The 21,633-nt window shown below is 40.3% G+C and overlaps 2 protein-coding genes across 5 annotated transcripts in view; one reads left to right on the top strand and one right to left on the bottom strand.

Annotated features, from left to right (window-relative positions):
- LOC110058342 (lipase maturation factor 2-like) overlaps nucleotides 1-6,609 on the bottom strand; it is a 16,750-nt gene extending 10,141 nt beyond the window's left edge. For 2 of the 4 annotated variants that reach the window (XM_089289022.1, XM_089289023.1), the window contains exons 1-7: nucleotides 6,253-6,609; nucleotides 5,210-5,260; nucleotides 4,916-5,032; nucleotides 4,107-4,312; nucleotides 3,980-4,008; nucleotides 3,572-3,685; nucleotides 281-431 (exon numbers count right to left, since the gene is read on the bottom strand). In XM_089289022.1, coding sequence (XP_089145148.1) covers nucleotides 281-431; nucleotides 3,572-3,685; nucleotides 3,980-4,008; nucleotides 4,107-4,312; nucleotides 4,916-5,032; nucleotides 5,210-5,260; nucleotides 6,253-6,364 — 780 coding nt within the window. In that variant the 5' untranslated portion in view covers nucleotides 6,365-6,609. The remainder of the gene's footprint in view (nucleotides 1-280; nucleotides 432-3,571; nucleotides 3,686-3,979; nucleotides 4,009-4,106; nucleotides 4,313-4,915; nucleotides 5,033-5,209; nucleotides 5,261-6,252) is intronic. The other 2 variants (XM_089289021.1, XM_089289024.1) reach the window with 2 other exon arrangements.
- On the top strand, nucleotides 6,562-21,633 carry LOC110058344 (lipase maturation factor 2-like). Its single transcript, XM_020764989.2, has 18 exons — nucleotides 6,562-6,729; nucleotides 6,821-6,871; nucleotides 7,574-7,776; nucleotides 8,044-8,072; nucleotides 8,311-8,394; nucleotides 8,634-8,781; nucleotides 9,040-9,113; nucleotides 9,795-9,873; nucleotides 10,677-10,800; nucleotides 11,159-11,314; nucleotides 12,099-12,204; nucleotides 12,378-12,474; nucleotides 14,284-14,399; nucleotides 18,738-18,807; nucleotides 19,232-19,286; nucleotides 19,614-19,860; nucleotides 20,220-20,328; nucleotides 20,739-21,633. The coding sequence occupies exons 1-18, from the start codon at nucleotides 6,597-6,599 to the stop codon at nucleotides 20,904-20,906; spliced, it is 2,049 nt and encodes a 682-aa protein (XP_020620648.2). The 5' UTR covers nucleotides 6,562-6,596; the 3' UTR covers nucleotides 20,907-21,633.

Here is a 21,633-nt window from a genome sequence, read left to right as displayed (position 1 = left end):
TGGCTAGTATTTAATCATACTTGGCAACGAATCGTGAAAGTTTGTAGCAAGTCTAACGGTGCAACAAAGCTACGAAGTTGACAACATTATAAAAACATGAATCGATAGCGCGCATTTAACCATTAGAAAATGAGTATTATCAGTGATGGAGAGGATGAAAAAGGATTTATTTTACTCTTTTATATTGTATTCCATTCCCTTCCCACAGCGTCTGTGTAAGTCAGTGTTGAACTGTTTGAATTCTGTAATTAGTAAAGTTCTTTCGTTCGTTCATTCCCACCTGTGACTCGTAATGCCAGTTGAGTGCACTGAGATCCCACCATGTTGTGTCCATGTATGTCAGCTTAACAACTCCTGAGGCAAACATCAAACGAAATAAAAGCCACTTCACCAACCACAGGTTGACACTGTCATGATGCCTTGAGGTGTTTCTGCAGGGAGTAAAGCTAAGCACTTCTGTCATTGTTGCAATAGACACAGAAATGACAAACGAGAGCTGACAAAATCATGAATCAACCGCAGCGAAATAAAAAGTTTGCAACCGATCGTCTGCCCAATAGACCATGAACCATCTGAGCCCCTAAGTGAGAGAATGACAACCTAACTGACCCATTCATTGGCTGACGGACTGAGGAACTGAGTGACTGACTATGGACTACGGACTACGGACTAGTACGTTGGACAACGGACGTTGGACAACGGACATTGAACAACGGACAACGGACCACGGACCACGGACCACGGACCACGGACTACGGACTACGGACTACGGACTACGGACTACGGACTACGGACTACGGACTACGGACTACGGACTACGGACTACGGACTACGGACTACGGACTACGGACTACGGACTACGAAAAACGGACCACGGACCATTGATGACGGACTACGGACTACGGACTACGGACTACGGACTACTGACTACTGACTACTGACTACTGAATACTGAATACTGACTACTGACTATGGACCACTGACAACTGACAACCGACTACTGACTGCTGACTACTGACTGTGGTACAGGACCCCTAAGGAGACTAGCATTAGAGCTGAATGAGCTACCCTGTCTAAATTAAGTTTACTTCCTTCCTTTCTTCCGTCTGTCCGTCTGTCCATCTTTCCTTCTTTCCTTCCTTCCTTCCTTTCTTCCTTCTTTACTACTGACCACTGACTACTGACCACTGACTACTGACTACTGACTAATGACTGACTGCCTGTTTGACTGACCCCTGACCAGTGAACACTGACAACTGACCACTGCCTGCCCGCTTGCCTACTTCTACATGCCTGACGGACTTATTGACTGATGCATCAATGGATGGACATACAGACAGACTTTAGGGACCGTTCATTTTTTATAAGGTAGGGGGGGCTGGTGGGATTTGGGGGGGGGGGCCATGCGAAAAAAAATGGCTTTCGAGGGGGGGCCATCCCAAAAAAATAAGGGAAAAAGGGGGGGTCACGTGAAATATTTTAGTAAAACTTTAAAATGGCATAATGTTTGAATATCAAAAAAATTGCTATAGAATAAACATAGAAGGCAGGATACAAATTTATTACAAACTTTCCTTCTGCTTTAAAAAAACGTTTGGCGACAAAAAGCATTTGTAGCTACTGAAAATTTAAGACTGTTATTTTCGAATGCAACTTTCACTGGCACTCATCTTCATCTCCGCTGTCGTCGAGTTCTTCGTCGCCGCTTGTGCTGCTATGGGAGTCTCTTTCACCAATGCTGCAAGAAGCAGCAATGCTTTCCGTCAGAGTGTACTCTTCAGGATACATGAAGGTGTAAACATAATCTCTGACTTCCCGCTCAAGGTTGGTGGTGATTCTGCTTCTTGCAGCATTGGTGAAATAATTCCCTTCCAAGAGCTGTGCGATGTATGGCCCATCTCTTCTAAATATCGACGTGGCAACATCCTCAACTTTAAGACACTCTACCGGGACGGCCGTTCTAGGAGGGTACACAAGGCATTGTGGAAGATCATTTCCTAGCAGGTTTCCAACACAGATTCCTTAAACTCGTTGGACGTTGTTTTCAGTCCGCTTCCTCTTTCTTTCATTTGACTTTCTGCGGTTTTCTTTTTTCCTTCTCCTTTTGTTGATGTGCTGTTTGAGTATGCCTTTGAATATGCTGTTATAATTGCTCTTCTTATTTTCTAGTGCTTCCATGTCCTGCGTGACCTTCGTCAACTTAGCTTCTGTACATTTGATCTGTTTTACATTAAAACTGTGGGCAAATTCTTCGCCCTGCTTTAAAGCAAGCCCATTGGACTGAAAGAGTGTCGAATCGTGTTCCTTTACATCTTTCAATATGACATTCAACTTTTCCACCATTGCTCTGTGCTCTTTGATGGAGAAGTTCAGTTTTCTTCCATCACTGGGCTTCAACTGGTACCCTTGCATGGAAAACTCACTCGCCCTTCTGAACAGCCATCCGCACCTAGAAAAATTGCTTCTTTTGCTTGTAAGATGTCAAACTGCCTGGATCGTTCAGCTGTAAACCTTTTCTTAAACGACTCGTCGCTTTCGCCATTATTGCGCATTTTGGAATGAGCCTCTTTCATGATGCTCATGTAGTAATGCGCTCTTTCCCCGATTGGATTAACAATATAAAGAAGAAAGAACATGGAAGTAGCAGGCTGGTTTTATCTGACCCAGAGAGCGTTGCTCTATTTGCAGATAAGTTTATTGTCAAATCGAAGTTTGTGGTGGATTATCTTCAGCATCTTGAAGTGCTGGAATTTAAAAGGAAAAAGAGAGCAGAAGAAAAGGCAAAGTTAAGTAGGGAGGAGGATTATCCTTGGACTGAGTTGTGCGAAGATCTAACCAAGCTTAAAAAGCTACATGTTCCAGAACTAAACAAGTACTCAAACCACCACGGGCTGAAGCAGCATTTGAAAAGCAGCAAGAGTGAGAAAGTAAAGGCAATTGTAAGACATTCATGCTTGCAGCAGAAGAGTCCTCTCAGAGCTGGCCAACCAACACTGAGAAATGCCAGGACATTGACACAAAATGACAACAGGGCAAGTGCTGACAGCAGTGAAACGGATGAAAGTGACACTGATGAGTATGACAGTGATGCCATTGACTCTGGGGGAGAAGATGACTCAAGTGACGTCATTCTTGCATTCATCAATTCAGATGAGGAAGATGCCAATTAGAGGCCAAATGCCACACGCTCAGGGCGAGCCATAACTAGGAGATCCGAAATTGACTTCTCTTTCTTTTGATTTGTTTTTTAAACAACAGCTCTCTGTCGTATAGAGATTGTAAATATTGTCTTCATAGTGAGCACAATAACGTGAAGTAGGGGGATAAAAGAGAAATATTAAAAAAGTTGAAATCTAAATATTGTTTGTTCAATTTTTTTTTGGGGGGGGGTCATCCCAAAAAATGTCCGCTATAAGGGGGGGCCATGTGAAAAAATTGGTAAGCTGAGGGGGGGGGGCCATGCGATTTTTAAATGGTGCTTCCCAAATCCCACCAGCCCCCCCTCCCTCATAAAAAATGAACGGTCCCTTAAGAATGATTATTTATCTATGAGTAAATACTCCCACTGTACCTGAAGCGCCTCCACTTAAATAACGTGTATTTGCCACATTTCCAGGGAAGCAGAACAATGTTCCAAGGGGCAACCAAGAAGGCCAGAAAACCTGATTCCCATAGCAGTGCATCCCTAAACAACAGTTTGGAAAATTGACAGTACTGAGAGTTTGGTAGAAGGCCTTGTAGCTTGAAGGCCAGCATTAGACAGTGTAGTTCAAAAACCATTCTCACTAGCTCCAGAGAAAGTTAATCTCTTAGAGTACTTCTGTCATTTGAATTTCCATAAAATTTTCCTGAGACACTTCTGTAATTGCTTATCAGGCACAAGCTCTGGGCTATGGGATAAGACAGGAGGGTAAGCCCAAAAATTTAGTTTTCTTGTGCCCTGAGTTTACATGTACAATACAATTTAAGTTTTATTTACCATTGATATCGTAGGAATATCTGGCCAACCTATCAAAAAGGTCATAAATGAAATCTTTTTAGTTACATCATAAACTGTGCATTCCATTACAGCAGTCAAAATCAAGACTTAACAAAACAAAACTTACAGGTAGCATGGAGTAGTAAAGAAACCATAGCGTCAGGTATCCCAAACAGTCCCTGCATCTCTGGGACACAAGCAGAATAATTGACAGTGCAATGCCAATGACACATAAGAACTCCATTCCAGTGGGCGTGTCCAAGCCTAGGTATGGGGTCATCCATAAAAGCGTGGGTGTGTTTCTAAACAGCGAGCTGAATGATGTGTCTAAAACTAAGGAAAAACAACCAATAACAACTCAAGTTTCAAACTGCCGTCATTTACATTTTGGCAAATCAATACTTAAGTGTCCATTTACTAGGTAAAGGAGCCAGCCAAGAACTTGCTGAAGTGTTGATAGGCATTGGGTTACTAGACAAAAAAACCCTTTTCATTGTGGAGAAAGATCATGCGCACTAAAGGCAACCACAGTCCAGCGCCGATCAATACCCTTGATCAACCTTTGATCGGCACTCCGTTGACATCTTGATCAACACTCAATCAACATCTACATCGATATTCGGTCAACAGTTAATCAGCATCTTGGTTGACGGTCAACTATTGAATGTCGATGTTGATAGAGTGTCAATCCAGGGTATCTATCAACACTCGAACAAAGATGCCTTTAGTACACATGATCCATAGAGACTTGGTGTCACTTTGGAGAGGTGGCCATCGGTTGACTTTTGCCATAAGTGATCTTCTTATAATAACAATTTTATTGAGATGACAGTCAGCGGAATGTGCAGAAACATTTCGAGTTGGTTAGTGTCTAGTTACTGCACTGACAAACTAATTACTGGTAGGTGATACATACAGCTACAATGAGCAAGTTACCATGGCAACTGTTACAGGACTTCATACAGTTCTCTGTCATCCATCTTATATTCCTGTCGCACTCTCCTGAAGAAGCCCACAAAGAACATGAGGCACTCTTATCTGTACATGATGATACTGAAATATAAAGCAAGGACACTTATGGAAATGTAACTTGGTAACTCTGTCATGTTTTTCTTAATAAAGTAAGCATCTTTGTGGGTTTATTACTATTATTTTCAACAATATTTCATTATGGTTAACAAATGCATGTGAAAACATCATAAAAGTACTATTTGTAACCTGTGAACTTACAGTCGTGCAATATGTAACTTGCAGGGAGAATTCCATTTTTTCCATAAAGACCTGTGTAATATAATAGCATTATTATATGGCTTGTGTTTGTAGCTGATCTAATGTGTGCTCTAACTGGCTAACTGTAGGGCACTATTCTCCCATAATGACAATGGGCCAATTATTACAGGCCTGCAAAGGCAGAGCAAAAAGCCATATAATAAACAACTTATTAACCTCAAACGTTTGGTCTTTATGGGAAAATCCCAAACCTCAGTCTTGCAGCATTGACCTCGCTATCACTCGGTCAATATGGCATGGTCTTGGTTTGAGATTTTCCTGTAAAGACCTCACTCTCAGTTAATAAGTAGTTAATAAACCACATTTGGAAGGACAAGACTATACTTTTTCCTTTCACATGATGATCCATCAAGACCTGACAGCCCTCAAATCTTTTCTAGGTTTTCAATGACTGGGAATCAGATTGACAAAGTAGGTAAACGGACAAAAAACAAGGGGCTCCAGAAGAGATAAACTTTCTCTCCCAGGCCCTCCTTGTATTTCTTCCACTTGCCCACTTTTTCACTCGTCATCATTCACTGAGCCTGGGACAGGCTAGATGGTGCCAAAGGTGAGAGCTGGAGGAATTAGCAGAAATGGTATTATAATTTTAACGTGGGGGGGGGGGGGGGGGAAGTATCAGAAGGCGAGTAAACAGATTTTTCTCTCTGTGTACTTGACACTCGGAGATTGATCTGTACCCTCTGGTAAGTTGTTAGTCCATGCAAAAAAACAACAACAACAACTGACAACAACGAAAAAAACCCACTGAGTTGGAGCTACATACATATAACTATGGAACATTCCAGAGCGGTTGGATCGTGGATGTCTAGGAAGTGCTAGTGGGGGAGCAACATAAACCCTCGCCTAGACCCGAACACCCCCTCCCTAGCGCACACCAGCGCCACTGCATTTTGAGTTTACACTGTCACCTTATAAGGTCAATATCTCAGATATCTACGGACTGATGTACAACAAATACTCTTATCAACAAATCTACTGACCTGGTATTTGCACGTACAGTGACGTAAAAGCAAATAAATAAATGGCTGCCATACACCACAGAAAACTTTGTCGAACAACCTCTTGGGTCTGCTTCGTACCTGCAGCCGCCATACATTTCTCGATCTCGCTCGAAGCCAAGATATCATGGATCCGATTTGGGTTTTCTATCTGTCTTTCTACTCAAAGATTATTTCACTTGTCTTCTATGCAACAGAACACGACTAAATATCAAAGTAGTCATCTCAAATTGGGCGCCAAAGATTATTGTTTAGAGAAGTCAAAGAACAATGAAAGTGACATTCAGCTGTTTCTTGTTCATGCTTACATGAAGTGACTTGTGAATATGCCCCCAGTGACTCAGGGGAAATCCAAAATGGCGGGCTACGGCAAGCAAGTGCTCGTAAGAGATGCATTTTTGTGGTTTATGTCTGCGATATATCTGTTCGCTTTTTCTTCTCTGTACGTTCAGATACCAGGTTAGTGCTTTTTACTTTGGTCTCTAAGTTTTCGTTACTCTTTTTAAAGATGAGAAATTAAATTAATTTTTTATGCGCGACAACAATGCAGGTCTCTATGGTCGAAACGGAGTTCTTCCCGCCAAACTTGCCCTGAGAGAAGGTAAGAAATGACGACGCGTGATAGTTCCTGCTGTTGTTATATCTCATTTTTTACAGCCGTCTGAAAAAAAGTGAAGTGCTATGCTTAAGTAGCTGGAGGCCAGCTGTTCAAGCAAGCTTAGAATGCACGCTTTCTTTTGGGATGAATAGACTGTTGTTTTGTTTTTCAAAGTGGATCATTGTAATTGACACGTGGGACGTGTTAACTACGACGAATGATTGCTTCTCTTTTAATGGCTTTTAAAGTCTCAGTCTAGCTAGCCAGAAACATATACTTTCCTTAAGACATATTTAAAATATTTATTTTAATGTTTGGTCTTGGAAATTGGGACATTCAATAATGGGACATTCCATTTTTTTGTGTCTGCACCCCCCGTCCCCTCCCTGTGGAGGGCAGATTCCAGCAGCCTAGTTTTTTGTGGTCAGCACCTCTGAAGTTTGCATTCAAGAGATTCAAAATTTCAGCTCCTTTGAGAAATTTTCTGATGGGCTTGGTCCAGAGGTTACCCTCCATAAGGGGTGTGGGGTGGGGAAGGTGCACATAAGAAATGGAATGTCCCAATTTTTGATATGTACAACCCTCCTCCCCCTACCCCTTCCTTATCCAAAAAGAGGACATAATTTTCCTCACATGGGTAGAAGGTCTTCAGACAATAACTTAAATATGTTTCATTTAGACTAAACATTTGAAACATTTCTTTAGTGAGCTCATCAATGGAGGAAAACTTCTGGAGCAAGCCTACACTACTATGGTTTACACCAAGGCTTGGACTGGACACAGAAACAGGAATGGAGTTGCTGTGCTTGGTTGGAATGCTCCTCTCGTTACTGGCCATGTCACTGAAGGCCTTTAGAGGTTCAATCACCTTTTCTCTTCTTTGGTTTCTCTACTTTTCCTTGTATCAGGTAAAAGAAATTTATCTCTCTAAAGAAAGTTTCAATATTAACTAAATAACCTAGTAGGCTAATAGTTGCAGCTCATGTGATTTGCTGGGCTGGATGTCTGCTGCTCTCTTGTGTCCGTTCTATGTTCCTCCCTGAGAAGAGTCGACTGGACACGTGAGTGGCAAAGCTGAATGTCTGTGGCATAAATTCATAATTTAATTCATGCAAGAGCGTGGGCATCAAATAAAGGTATCACATTAGATAATAAAAGTCTTCCTTTATTTTCAGGTTGGACAGACATTTGTGTATTTTCAATGGTATGTTATGCTTCTGAAAACTACTAATTCTCCTTACTGGTCATCTTGCCTTTTTTTATTGTTAGTTATGCGCAGTTGGTGGTACATCGCAAATGATTGTGAACTGTCTCTTGACAGTTTTTCCGTGGTGTTGTTAGAAGAGATTTGGTAGATTTGGTAGATTTGGATCTCATTTAGAAAGTAAAGAAACATTAGTATTTGTTTTACTTGAAAAATCTTAAACTTAATTTTTTTTCAGGGATATTCTTCTCATGGAGACAGGATTTTTGACAATCCTTGTATCTCCTCTGAATCTGAATCTATTCAAGTCACATAATAGCAAGTAAGTCTTGATTACTTTGAGTCTGGTAATAAATTCAAAAAAAAATGTTAAGCTTATAAAATAGTTAGAGACATTGACAGAAAGCTACAAGTTCTTTTAGCCATAGTATATGGGGTAGTCAATGAACAAAAAAGCATAAAAAATATGGTTTCAGCACTTAATGCTGGTTGAGCTGGGTCTTTTTCAGTGTTGAAATTAACCTGATTGCAGTGATGTTGATGCTGAGTTTACTGTTTCAGATTTCAGCGACACCATGATAATATCACTCTGTGGTTAGTGAAATGGTTGGCATTCAGGTTGATGTTCTGTTCTGGAGTTGTTAAACTTTCCAGTAGATGTCACACATGGTGGGGATTGACTGCTCTGGACTGGCATTACGAGTCACAGGTATATTGTGATTCAGTTTTGTACTCGGTTCAGTGACTTTTTCCCTTTAACCAAGATTATTTTTGCTTTAAACTAACACTAGAAAGTTCCTTGTTTATTCTGATGTTCACTGTGACAAAGACGTTTGCTAACACCTTCAGCCTTGTTGAATAATTTTGAAAAGAGTGTACATTATTGTTTGATTTCTTTATTTCCTGAAAGTATTGCAAGACAGAAAAAATGGTCTTAAAAACTTTAAGCATTTCCCTTTGCTTGCAGTGTATTCCCACACCACTGGCTTGGTATGCTCATCAGCTTCCAAAATGGTTTCAAAGACTCAGCGTAGTACTCACGTGAGTAGGCATCAGTTAGGGCTTATCAGTTCTGGTAACATGGCTGCACTATTTGTAGTACTAGTCTATTAAGTAAAGGTTATCTTCAGCAATCAAGGTAGATCAAAGTATAGAGGATAACATAGTCCACAAACTCAAATGTGATCTCTCATATTGTTATCACAGTCAACTTGAGTTTTTGTCCATTTGATAGACAGATAATACCAACTCTTACGTACTTTCTTACTCTGCTGTCGGCTCGCTGCCCACTTGCTGATGATGATACTGTTAATGACAGTTGAAGAAACCTTAAACTCTTTTGATTTTGTTCTGGTTTGATCTAGTCTTTTTAATGTGTCGTTGCAGAAAATATTCATACCTCCCCCAGGGAAGGGATTTTTTTTTCTAAGGGCTCCCCTCCCAGCCCTCTGGAAATTCCAAGACTTAGTAAGCTTCATACATTTCTTTAAATTGTTTGGTCCTACAGATTTCCCTCCCCCCTCCCGCTCCCAACCAACCCCAGGAAATTCCAATCCCTTCTGTGGGGAAAGTATCAACATACAATGTGTAGTCCCCCAATTTTTTTTTTTTCTGCTGACAATACAGAATTAATTGTGTCCTTTTGTTCAAAAGATAATTAAAGCTTCTGCAATGAGCTTTATTTTTTGTGTGTTTTTTTGTTATTATTTTTTTTAATTTCAGATATGTAATTTTAATGGCATTGTCTTGGTTGTTTTTTGTTCCTGTGCGATCCTTGAGGATCTTTTCATTTTATTCACAGGTATTTTAATACCATGTTAGCATTATCAAGCAAAAAAATATCAGTAAAATTATTATTGATAGTGGGTGACTTTAAATATGTGCATGGTGGTTAATATCACTTGGTCCTGTAATATAAATAAGTATGTACATGTTGTCAGACTGAGTGTACAATTTAGGCTCTAACCAAGTTAACTGGTAGTCTTCTCATAGCATAGTACAGTCAACTGTCATGTTAGGCTGCCCTGTTTGATTTGGAAAAGCTTAATCAGAGCATAACGGCTCTGTTCCCTAAAGTGCCAAGGAACAGTCAAACTTTAGACACTTAGAGGATAATTTCTCCAGTGCATGTTATTGTGAACCCAAAGGTATTATGTGATGTTGGTATAATTCCCCTTATAATTAGAGCTCTATTCTTTATATATGACAGTTGGTCAGGAGTCATTTGTTGTGTTACTATTACTAGCTAGAAATGTCAGAGCCACCAAACTCTGGCCATATAAACACCTGAACTGGGATGTTTGAAAGCCACTTAACACTAACCCAGGATTACATGTTAACTAAAGTATCAATTTTTCTTGCATGAAAATATGTTTGTCACTTCTAGTGTTTTGTGCAGTTTTAGATTACTCAAGCTCAAAACTGAAGGAAAAAAATATAAACAGAAAACATCACCAAAAAAATACAAAACTGAAATCAAAATTTGTGTTAATCCACTATAAATAGATGGTTAAATTAATAATACCTATAGGTGTCTATAAAAATGAATTCAACTGCAAATTACATTATGAATTGTCATGTTGTTTTCTTTTTTGCTTTCATCAGATCTTCTTTCAAGTCTTGATCATTCTTACTGGGAACTACAACTTCTTTAACCTTCTGGCAATTGCCCTTTTGTTGGCAATTCTTGATGATGAGCATTTGGTCACAATTCTGCCATCATGGCTTGGTGAGAAAACTTGCATTCACTTTATTAAGGCCTTTCAAAGTCACCAGGCTATTAGTTTATTATTTTCAGTTGGAGTTATATTTTTTGGCTGTCAGATGCCTCTAATCTTAAACACATCTTTGGCTGGTTTCAAAACCGTTCATCTGTATGTTAAAGCAATTATATAACTATGTTAGGAGAAAATCAATCTGTTGGGAGAACAGGAAATTATAGGCACTTGTCTTGGCTACTTATTGAGCAAGTAGAGTGAAATCCAACATGTGGTGAATGAGTGTTTTATGATAGTCAGGTATCAATGTAACATTGTTCATTGTGAATAAATCTCTTTCTGCCTACATTGTCTCTCTTTCTCCTAAAGTTGGAAGCTCCTATGTTGAATCAGCCCAAAGAAGTAAAGTGACAAAGGTGATCAGGAGAATTGTCACATTTGGAACACTAGGAACTGTAATCTACTGGACAGTCAAATTATTTGCATTAGAGCTTTCTCCCAAACATGTTTTAAAGTCAAAGATAAGTAAGTACAACATTTGTTTGTGTTTATAATTTGCACCCAGTAGCTCTGTCAAAATGTGCCAGCAGCTTGTCGTACCTTTTAGCAGTTGAAAAAACAGGTTTGGTACCTCATAGAGTGTTAAGCCTCACGAGGTCCACAGCTGGAGCTTTTGCGTTACCTTTTAAGGTATTGAGCCGAAAAAATATGACGGGAGATAAATGTGTTATGTAAGAATTGATACCTCTTAGGGGGGGAAAAAAAGCCACGCCCACAAAACAGAATCTTGGTACTTCTTAGGGGTTCTTTTCAAAATTTCGACAACCAGCCCATCGTTTTTATATGAGAGTGCCCCCACCTCAGGGGCAGCAGCCAATTTTACGGCCCTACCCTACAGTTGTAGAGGCACAGTGGCCTCATGGTTGGTGTGCTTGTCTCTGAAGCCAGGGAGTAGAAATTAACCTAGTTGCTTCATGCTACAGAAACCTGGATAAGCTCTGTCTTGCTGGGCCACTTGGCTCGTATGTAGACTTTAATTTTACCCTACAGTACGTTACTTGCCGTCTGCCACTTCTGTTATTATGCTTCCTACTAAATGACAGAGCTGCTGTACATGCAATTGGCTATTTCTAATCTCACTTTTTCCTTTTTTACACTAATTCACTTCAGCTGGTCACAAAAATACAGCAACTTTTACAGTGTACACTGTTAATTGGTCAAATTATTTTTACATGGTTTTAGTTACATGTAGACTCCCTGATTCTTCAAAACTGAGGTATAAATTGTGCTCAGTTTGTTTGTTTGTCAGCTTTTTCACAGGGTGCATTCTTCAGAGCTGTAGATCAAGCTGTCCCACTCACCATATGGCTTGGCATTTTATCTTTGAGTGTAGAAATTATTGCTTCAATGATTGGGTGAGCTGTCATCTTAACCTCTTTTTATTTTGTATCATTTTGTCAAAGATATTCAAATTTAAATATTTTAAACATATGCCATCCAGTATCTAGGTTTTGTCTAAATGTATTTCAGTTGGACTGTGTTTTGAGGGGTTCATTCACTCTTAATCATATGTGCCATTTTTTCACAGATGCATAATGGAGAAAGGCGTGTTCAATAAATTGTGGTCATTACTGCAGTGGGCAATCTTTAGTTTTGCAGCTCTTGGAATGTTTGCTATAAGCTTGGTAAGGATTAGAATCTAAAAGATCTAACAGTACTACATAAATTATCTCAACCTTTCCAATCCATATACTGTTTTCATTAACTACAGTCAAACCTGTATGAAGCGGACACCCTCGGGGCCCATGCTAATGTCCGCTTAATACAGGGCGACCGTTAAAAACAGGTGTCCTCAGAATGCGTCTTAAAAGGGTCATATTAATATTTGTCAGTATAGTTGAACCTCGATTATCCGGACTCGTTGGGACTAGACGAAATAGTTCGGATAATCAAGGGTCCTGATAATCGAAAATATGAATATTAATGAAGAACAAAGCTGTTTAAATAAAGCAACAGTTAATCGTGAAACAACACTTTTACAAATTGCTTGGAAAACAATATGGTCTACTGTACATTTTGAACCACTCAACTTTGAGCCAATCAGAACTCATTTGAGTGTTCTTGATTAGTTACGACATGTGCGTGTGCTGCTTTTGCTCTTTAAAAGCAAAGCAAACTCGCTTTTGACTGCACTTTTCAATGTTGTAGTTTTATAAAGAATATTGCCACGGATCTTGATCATGACTAATAAATATTCATGACAAAATTGGGACTAGAGAAAAAGTCCGGGTAATCGAGAAATCCGGATAATCAAGGTACGGATAATCGTAGTTCGACTGTATTAATAGACCTTGAAAGGGTCAAATAGCATTCTCGTGAACGGTCGAGAACTCTGAAATACCGTATTTCCATAAACAATGACAAGTATATGAGGTAAAGCGATTTAAGCATACAGTAACAGTATCTATATTGATCGAGTCATGTGAAGGTTCACAAAATCAAACAAGAAAAAAAGTTCTGTAAAAACAAAGCCGAATAGCAAAATATTGCATTTCTGTGACAGCTCAGTTTGTTGGCAAACTTAAATGAACGCTCTATCTATATACTAAAACGTGGACAAAAATATCATGCATTCTTTTTACAGTGTCCGTTTGATACAGGTTTCTAACAATAGACATGACCATAAAAGTCAAGTTTAAGGTGTCCGTTGAATACAGGTATTTTTACCGTGAATGTGGGAAAAGAAAAATGGGACTTGCACTGCTGTCCACCTAATAGAGGGTGTTCGCTTAATATGGGGTCCGCTTGATGCAGGTTTGACTGTACTTCTCCCTTATTACTGCTAAATGAGTATCGAAAGTAATTCATCATTGCTTTTGTTTGTTGGCTTTATTTCTTGCACTGTGGATCGAATTTTGCCAAAGGTTACTTCTTTTGAGCTGTTCTGTTTGATGTGGAAGGCGAAAAAGAGCGCTGCCGGTTTTTCATCAAGTGTTAGAAAACCAATAGACCTTTCCCGCATTCCACTTCAGTGCGTACGAACAATAGTACCAGAGCGAGACTGGGGTGGACATTCTCATACATTTGCTCTATTTTTGTCCACCTTGACCTCGACTCGGTGCCATTGTTTGGAATGCGAGAAAGGTCTATTCAAAGCAGTCACAATGGTCAAACGCTACAACCAACATAATGATAAACAAATGAGAACACGAGGCAGATACAAGTAAACCACACCCAGAAAACGCGGGAAAAGGTTGGTTACTGTTAATTCTGGATTTGAATCGGATTGGTTGAGTAGTTTATGTAAGATTTTCTTTACCAAATTATCATAGAGGGTGGTGTTACCTAAGTTAACTAGCTAAATCAATCGGCCAGTGTTCCAGAGTGTAACCAAGACATGATGTTATAACTGAATACCTTTTCCCTTTGTGTGGAAGATTTGCGAAAAGAAGTGATTTCCGTTAAAAATAAATAATAATGAAGCATTGTTTCAGGTTCCTTACACAGATATCAGCCACAATGCAAAGTCCAGTTTATGGCCTGTCATAGAAAGATGGCGTCAGAAGACAGATGCGTTTGAACTCGTCAATGCGTATGGATTATTCAGAAGGTGACTTGCTTTCTTGAAAAGATATTAAGCATTGTTCAAAAACTCATTCATAATTCATTGAGGAAATACAAAAGAAATGAATGCTTAATGAGTGTCTTTAATTTGATAAAGACACGGCTAAATTTTCCAGCCGACTTTCTCCAGAAAAATAATAATAGTCTCAGGGATTATTCTACAAATGAGTAGATCTACCACAAACGTTTTTGAAGCTGTTCATACGCCTCGTGTTCTAAATCCGATAAAATAATGCTGCTCGTTTTTTAGACATTACTTAACGGTGGCTTGGCCCTGTAATGAATCATACTGTTGTTTGGTGTCTTTTCTAACTTTTGCTCTTGAAAGAGGGTGGCAGAGGGTTTTTGCGTGACGCGTGATCGCCCCCAAATTAGCAGCGTGATGCGTGATTGAGACCAAATTAGCCGCGTGACGCGGGACAAGACATCATAACGTGATGCGTGATTTGCTATTTTACTAGCACGTGATGCGTGATTTACCAATAAGGTTTCCGTGATAAGTGAACGTTCTTTGAACTAGAAGGATAGCATACATTCAAAGTAAATAGTAAATAGAGTCTTTAAAACGATAATCAAATCGTGGCAGACGTGACACCATTTTCTGGTCCTTTTCGTCCTTTTCTTGACCTCTGATGTCTGAGATCTTCGTGGATCTCATGGTACTATAGGTCCAAACAATTGTGATACAAATTATAGGAATAAGTCAATTGAAAATAGTTAAACTTTGCACAGGGACTATGAGCTTCAGTGTTATTTTTGTCCATTTTGTCGACCGATCATTTTTGACATTGCATCAGACCAAGAGATATGACACACCATATCCGAATCCGACTATCGTATAAAAGGTCTGAACGAATTTCGTCCAAAACGGCTGAAACGATAACACACGTTAGAGATTGGTGTCATTTTATACCGCTCGAGGAGACAGTTGTGTAAGCAACGAGAGACTACACAAGGAAAACGTTTGTGTGATAAAGACCTAACTGAATTCAAAAGCCACGTTATATCCTTTACAGACATAAAAACTTTGCCGCACAGAAAAGGATTTGCAGGTGTAAAGCTTTGACACAAATATTGCCTGTATATTAGAGCATGGCAAAGGTAACGTAGACGTCTTGTCAATTCGTATTCAAGATCTCTGCTAACTTAGCCTGTGAAGAGGCGATTGTGTTATAGGGGAATAATATAACGAATATTAAACTTGATCGAGGTCCTTAAAGAGTTCCACTCCTAAATATTTATTTTGTTTACGGTGTTTATTCATGGTGCATTTCTCCTTTGCGCGGGACCTCCGATTTTTGTCTCTTTGGACTCATTGAAGAATGCCGTCTGATTTTTTACGATGACTGCAGAGGTTCTCGCGCTTTCATTGGCTAATTTTTATTGTCAATAAGCGGACAGACACATGAATTTATAATTTATGCGATGCGTCAACGAGCGAGAGCGGACAATTTGACAATTTGTTATCGTAAAAAACAAATTGACGTCAGTTTTTAATGCGTCTGTCCTGTTATTGACAATGAATTTCGTCATAACATAGTCAAAGTAGTCTGCGGATCCACTCGGCTATCGCCTCGTAGATCCACAGCCACTTTGACAATGTTAGGACGAAATTCATGATCAAAAACCGGACAGACGCATGAAAAACTGACGTCAATTTGTTAAATTGACTTCATTAGGAGCCTAGGAAGCTTAGGCCCGGGAATTTAAAAACGCAGCAATCGCCGGTCGTTTTATATTTTTGTTTCAGGAAATCTCGGACAGGGAAATCACGTGGTTCTCCTGACCCTGTTCGAAAAGGTCCGTTTTAAAATGTTTTCCGTCTACACGAAAACCCAAAGCCGGCGTTTTCAAATTCCTCTGGTTTGAAAAGCGTTTTCGAAAAGCTCCGTTTTCGTGACGGATTACTCTGGACCGTAGGTCTAACCGTAGAAGTAAAGCTGTCGGCGTTTTTAAATTCCTCCGGCGTAGTGTGGACGGAGTCTGGAGCAAACCACGATGTCAATGAGCACTACCAAACAAAAGGTTTAATGAGCAAAACAAAGGCTGCACAAGTGTGTTCAGTAAACGTTTGTACATTTCATAGCAGTCTGCGAAACAACAACGCAAAATGACCGCGAACGCGAACGATGAGTTGAACTGCTAATTTGTCGTATTTCCATTTAGAATTGAACGCTGTCATTACATATTTAGCCTGAGCGAGGTTTTAAAGCCATAAGCATCCTGGACAAATTCAGTTTTATAAGGCGTTGTCCTCGGCGTCGCCGTCGTCATTGTAAAGATCCCTATATTTGTATCTCGGATGCTGGAATGTCGATACACTTGTTTAACGGGGGCTCTGTCATTCTTTGTGGCTGCTTTGTGCTTTGCTCATGTTTTATCCCAAGACCAATCGAACGCAGATGAGAGTATCGTGTAAAAACCGTAAAAAATCACAAATTGTAGTGCTTTGCCAAGGTTCCTTTTAATTCAGCGATTAAGTTGTCGAGCGTTTCTGTAGGAAGTTTTTCCCTTCTGCTGAAATAACCTCGTTTATGTTACTTCGCCGATGCAATACCTTTTCATCTTCCCTACACGGCATTCGTTTGCATATTCTTTTTCAGTGCAGCTTAAGGCTTTGGACACTTAAAGGCCATCGTCATCAATAACGTCCTTGAACATGGCGAGTAGATAATCGGGGCCTTCCCGCTCTAAACCAAGTAATTGTTACAGTATTTCTCTTGCCAAATCTAAATGTTGCGGAGGCAATGATATCTGGTGGAATAACATTGAAAATTGTGATGCTTTAGGCGGCGAGGCACCAAAAGTTGTTTTCACTCATAGGCATTCGTAGACGGTAGACGTCGACGAATTTGAACTACCCTTTCGTTGCAACGTGTCACATTAGATGACAGAGATAACCTTAAACGAACGTCTTTAATAAAGGCTTAATCCGGCTACTGTAACTCAGGATACACAAGGTGAACGCTTATTTTAATATATAACTGTATGTATAGCATAAATTACAAAGCGTTACAGAACATAAGCGTGCATGTAAAGAATGTTTGGCAAATTAGCATATTATAACCTTAAATTAATGTATGTCCGCCATTTTGAATAATCAAATCCAGCCAGTGTCAGAAACTCGTTTGTCCAGTTTGACTATGACGTCAGTGCTTTCTCACTGGCTCACAGCCAAGCCTTTTGTTCTTTCGCTCTATAAGTGCGACACCACCCGGATGGTTGGGCGGCTACTTAACTCCATTGCAATGTACAGATCTCTCTTAATCTCTCTTAAAGCAATACCTCCTGGATATATAATCAAGTGTTCTTCCTCAACCACCCCCCCCCCCCCCCTAAATATCCCCCAATATCCCCTCACAGCCTGCATTTCATTAATCCCCTATATATGCCGGGCAACTTTTTGGGAAATCTCGAGCAACTTGTGGCAAACCCTATCCGTGATGCGTGATTTAATAGAAAAATTCAGCGTGATGCGTGATTGGTACCCCACCTTTGCCACCCTCTTGAAAAATCACAGGTTTCATTAAGGGACGGGCACCAGGCAAATTTGCTGGCTTTGAGGATGCTTTCGGCCGGCTGTGAAAACAAGGGGTTTTCGGGATACAACAGCAACAACCCGTACAACAACAACAGCCCGTCCCTTGTTTTCACAGCCGGCCGAAATCATCCTCAAAGCCAGTAAATTTGCCTGGTGCCCGCCCCTTAATGAAACCTCTGGGTGGCAAAGGTGGGGTACCAATCACGCATCACGGAGAATTTTTTTCACCAATCAGTAAGTAGTCGTAAGTACGTCGCCAATTTTACTTTGCCGATTCAACCATAAAAATGCATCGGCAAATATGTGACCTCTCACGCGAAAACGCGGCTTACAGTATCCGTTGGAACGGCTGAACGCACGGCAAGTGAACTAGCCTGCGAATAGGCTCCCGGCGAGAGCGGGTAAAAAAATCAGGCTAGCGAAGCGAGCCGTTAAGCGCGGAAAAAGCGTCAACCAACCATTTTACTTTGTCAGGTTTACAGGAAAAGAAACAAAAACCCCATAAAATACCGGATATTTAGGTTAAAATATTAAGGGAATGCACGATATCTGTGAGGGGAAGAGAATTAATGGGACATCGGTTATTTAAATCAGATAAAACGGGTTATGAATAGTCATTATTTTTTGCGTTTGAATTAACAGGATGCAGGGTAGTTAGGCTAAAAATTAACGGGATGTGGGATACACAGATCCCCCTTAAAGGGGACTCATGTCTTGTTGAAAACACTAATGAAACCCCTGGAGCAATAACTTCACGTATCGTTTCTTTATCTTGTCTACTAGTATGACTGGTGTTGGTGGACGACCGGAAGTCATCATAGAAGGCAGCAACGATCGTGACGGACCATGGATGGTAGAGTTTTAATTCTTATTTGTCTACCTAACTTTCATGTTGCACCTGAAGGTTTGTGGCATTCATAAAACAGGAACATTGGCATTGTAGTCGTTTCAGTTTAATATGAAGATGCCGTCCCAAAATGCCATAATAAACGAATCTGAACTGTGTAACCAATGAAAAAATGGCAGTCGCAGTTTATTTCTTTACTTTTTCCATCAGTTAACAGACAAGTGTAAAAATAGAATTGCATCTTATTCACCGGCACGAAGTAAGCGAACTTAATAGTTCTAAGCTTTTGACTGAGAACGGTATATTGGTTTACAAACTGAACTACATTTGAAAATCTTTGGAAACCAACTCTAACCCACTTTAGTATTAAGATTTTATTTACGTGACTCTTACGTTGTTGTTGTTGTTGTTGTTTTTTTTCGTTTTTTAGGAATACAACTTTCATTACAAACCTGGTAATGTTTCAGAGCCTCCACCAATAGTTGGTAAGTTTTGTTTTTTTTGTGGCGTTGTTTGTTTTCACGCCAAGCTCGGGAAAACGTCAAGCCCTGGGAACGAAGTTGGGGAAACCGTGAAGCCGGCGACAAGCGCGGGAAAACGAGCAGCCGGTTCCAAGGGCGGGATACGTGCAACCGGTGCCAAGGGCGGGAAAGTCACCGTAGTCCAGTGTAGACTACACATTTGTTCTGATTGGCTAACGAGAGCGTGTTTCACGAGTGTTATGAGCCAATCATCGGAAAGCACCAAAGTAAGAACAGTTACTGCTAGTGTAATTCTTGTGGAAAGTATTCTCCTGTTTTGTCCCTTTTCAGCCCCTCACCAGCCTCGGCTTGACTGGCAGATATGGTTTGCAGCGCTCGGAAGCTATGAATACAACCCCTGGTTCGTTCATCTTGTCTTCAGGCTGCTCCAGGGACAACAAGACGTGCTGGATCTCTTGGCTAAAAACCCTTTTCCTCATAGAGCCCCTATCTACATTAGAGCGTGGCTTTACAAGTACCATTACACGGAGTTACCAAGAAATATTACCTCGCTGTCTGATGTCGTACATAACAACAGGTTAGTCGATAGTGCAGAGACGTAAATCATCATGTACAACTGGCTTTATTACAATAAGAGGTATTATTATTATAATTATTATTATAATTAATGACGGCTCGCCAGTGTGTTTTGTCAAGCCGACATGGCAAACGAAAATAGAACTGAGGACATTGTGTTGATGTGCTACCAATTTCTCAAAACTAACATACATAAAGCGTTGTGCAGCCCTTAAGGAGAATTTGGACGGTAGGGAAGTAATGACGTTCACCTTCTGCTACTGAACTTCATTTCCAAGCGGCGTTGCCCACCTAGCACCTATCTAGTTGTAAAAGGTTCTAATTCTGTGTTGTTTTCTGTTTCTTGTGTTTTCCGTGCAGACTGGTAAAGACTTGGTGGTTTAGAGAAAGTGTTAGAGAGTACTTGCCAATCGTGGCTGTGAATGATCTTTCACTGATCAGGTGGCTCAATCAGTATGGTTGGGCCAAGGTTCGTAAAGTTCAGTGCTATGTCGATGGACGGATGGACGGACTGAGGAACGGAAGGACTTGTCTGACTGACCGACCGACCGACCGACCGACCGACCGACTGACTGACTGACTGACTGACTGACTGACTGACTGACTGACTGACGGACTGACTGTCTGACTGTCTGACTATCTTACTGACTGATTGACGGACGGACGAACGAACAGACGGTAACTCAGCAGCTGACTGACCGACCGTTTGATTAATTGATTGATTGAATACAATAGGCATATAATGACCTTTAAACGGTAATTCTGAAAACAACTTAGGAGCGACAGATTGTTTTACGTTTTACGCGTTCTTTTTTTACTCTACTCATTCTCAACTCATTCTCATCCTATTTCTGAAGTATCTGTTTATTTTTCTCATAGAATGATCCTTGGCCCGAACGCCCATCAGGACGACTGTACAAAGCAATCAAATACCTTCGTTCAATCGTCCGAACACTGGATGCTTTTCGATTCATGATGTCACTGTTTGCGTGTGGAGTTCTTATGGGAGTTTTCAACCGACATCTGTCTCGAAAGCAACAATTATGAATTAGGAAGGGACTGGACAGTTTACTCCTTATGATTAAAGAAGAGTTGGTTTCGATAGAAACCTAACTCTCGTTACATCTCCATAGTAAACCAAGGCCCCGTCTATAATACGCTGAGGAATACAATTTGAAAACGGAGGTTTCAGTCTGAAAACGTATCAAATGTTTTCCGTCCACACTATGCCGGAGAAATTTGAAAACGTAACAATCAATGGTCATTTTAGATTTGTGTTTGAGGAAAACTCACATAATTTTCGTGACGCCATCGTTTTCGAAAAGCTCCGTTTTCAAAATGTTTTCCGTCCACACGGAAACGAAAAGCTGACGTTTTTAAATTCCTCCGGTTTGAATAGCGTTTTCGAAAAGCTCCGTTTTCGTGACGGATTAGTGTGGACGGTAGGTCAAACCGTAGAAATAAAGCGGCTTAGTGTGGACGCTGCCTAAGACAACTGAGACAAATCCTCGAACGTCTTTGAGATGAAACAACGGACGCAAGATACATAGATTGTACACAATATCATGGTTGTCAGGAAAAGTACATACATTCTCATTGAGAGCGAGGAAGTCTACAAAGGGTAATTTAAAAAAAAAATTGATATATATAATTTATGGCTTCTCTCGAAGAACTGAGGTTAGTGATAGTCTAGATGGGGAACTATATAGCAGTGACGTCAGCGTGTGTTATAGATCAGGAATGGTACGCAATAAAAAAATACGTGTGTTGGAAA

This window comes from Orbicella faveolata, unplaced genomic scaffold (assembly GCF_042242905.1).
Source record: "Orbicella faveolata isolate gen_17 unplaced genomic scaffold, um_ofav_v1 contig_2, whole genome shotgun sequence".
Lineage (NCBI taxonomy): Eukaryota > Metazoa > Cnidaria > Anthozoa > Scleractinia > Merulinidae > Orbicella > Orbicella faveolata.
This window is presented reverse-complemented; position numbering and strand designations above follow the sequence as displayed.

What these genes read in the sequence shown, in the direction of transcription:
- LOC110058344 (XM_020764989.2), top strand. Translation starts at nt 6,597, where the DNA reads ATGCCCCCAGTGACTCAGGGGAAATCCAAAATGGCGGGCTACGGCAAG. An exon ending in TCTTTTCATTTTATTCACAG is followed by an intron (nt 9,874 to 10,676) that starts GTATTTTAATAC and finishes TGCTTTCATCAG; the next exon opens with ATCTTCTTTCAAGTCTTGAT. An exon ending in GAATGTTTGCTATAAGCTTG is followed by an intron (nt 12,475 to 14,283) that starts GTAAGGATTAGA and finishes GCATTGTTTCAG; the next exon opens with GTTCCTTACACAGATATCAG.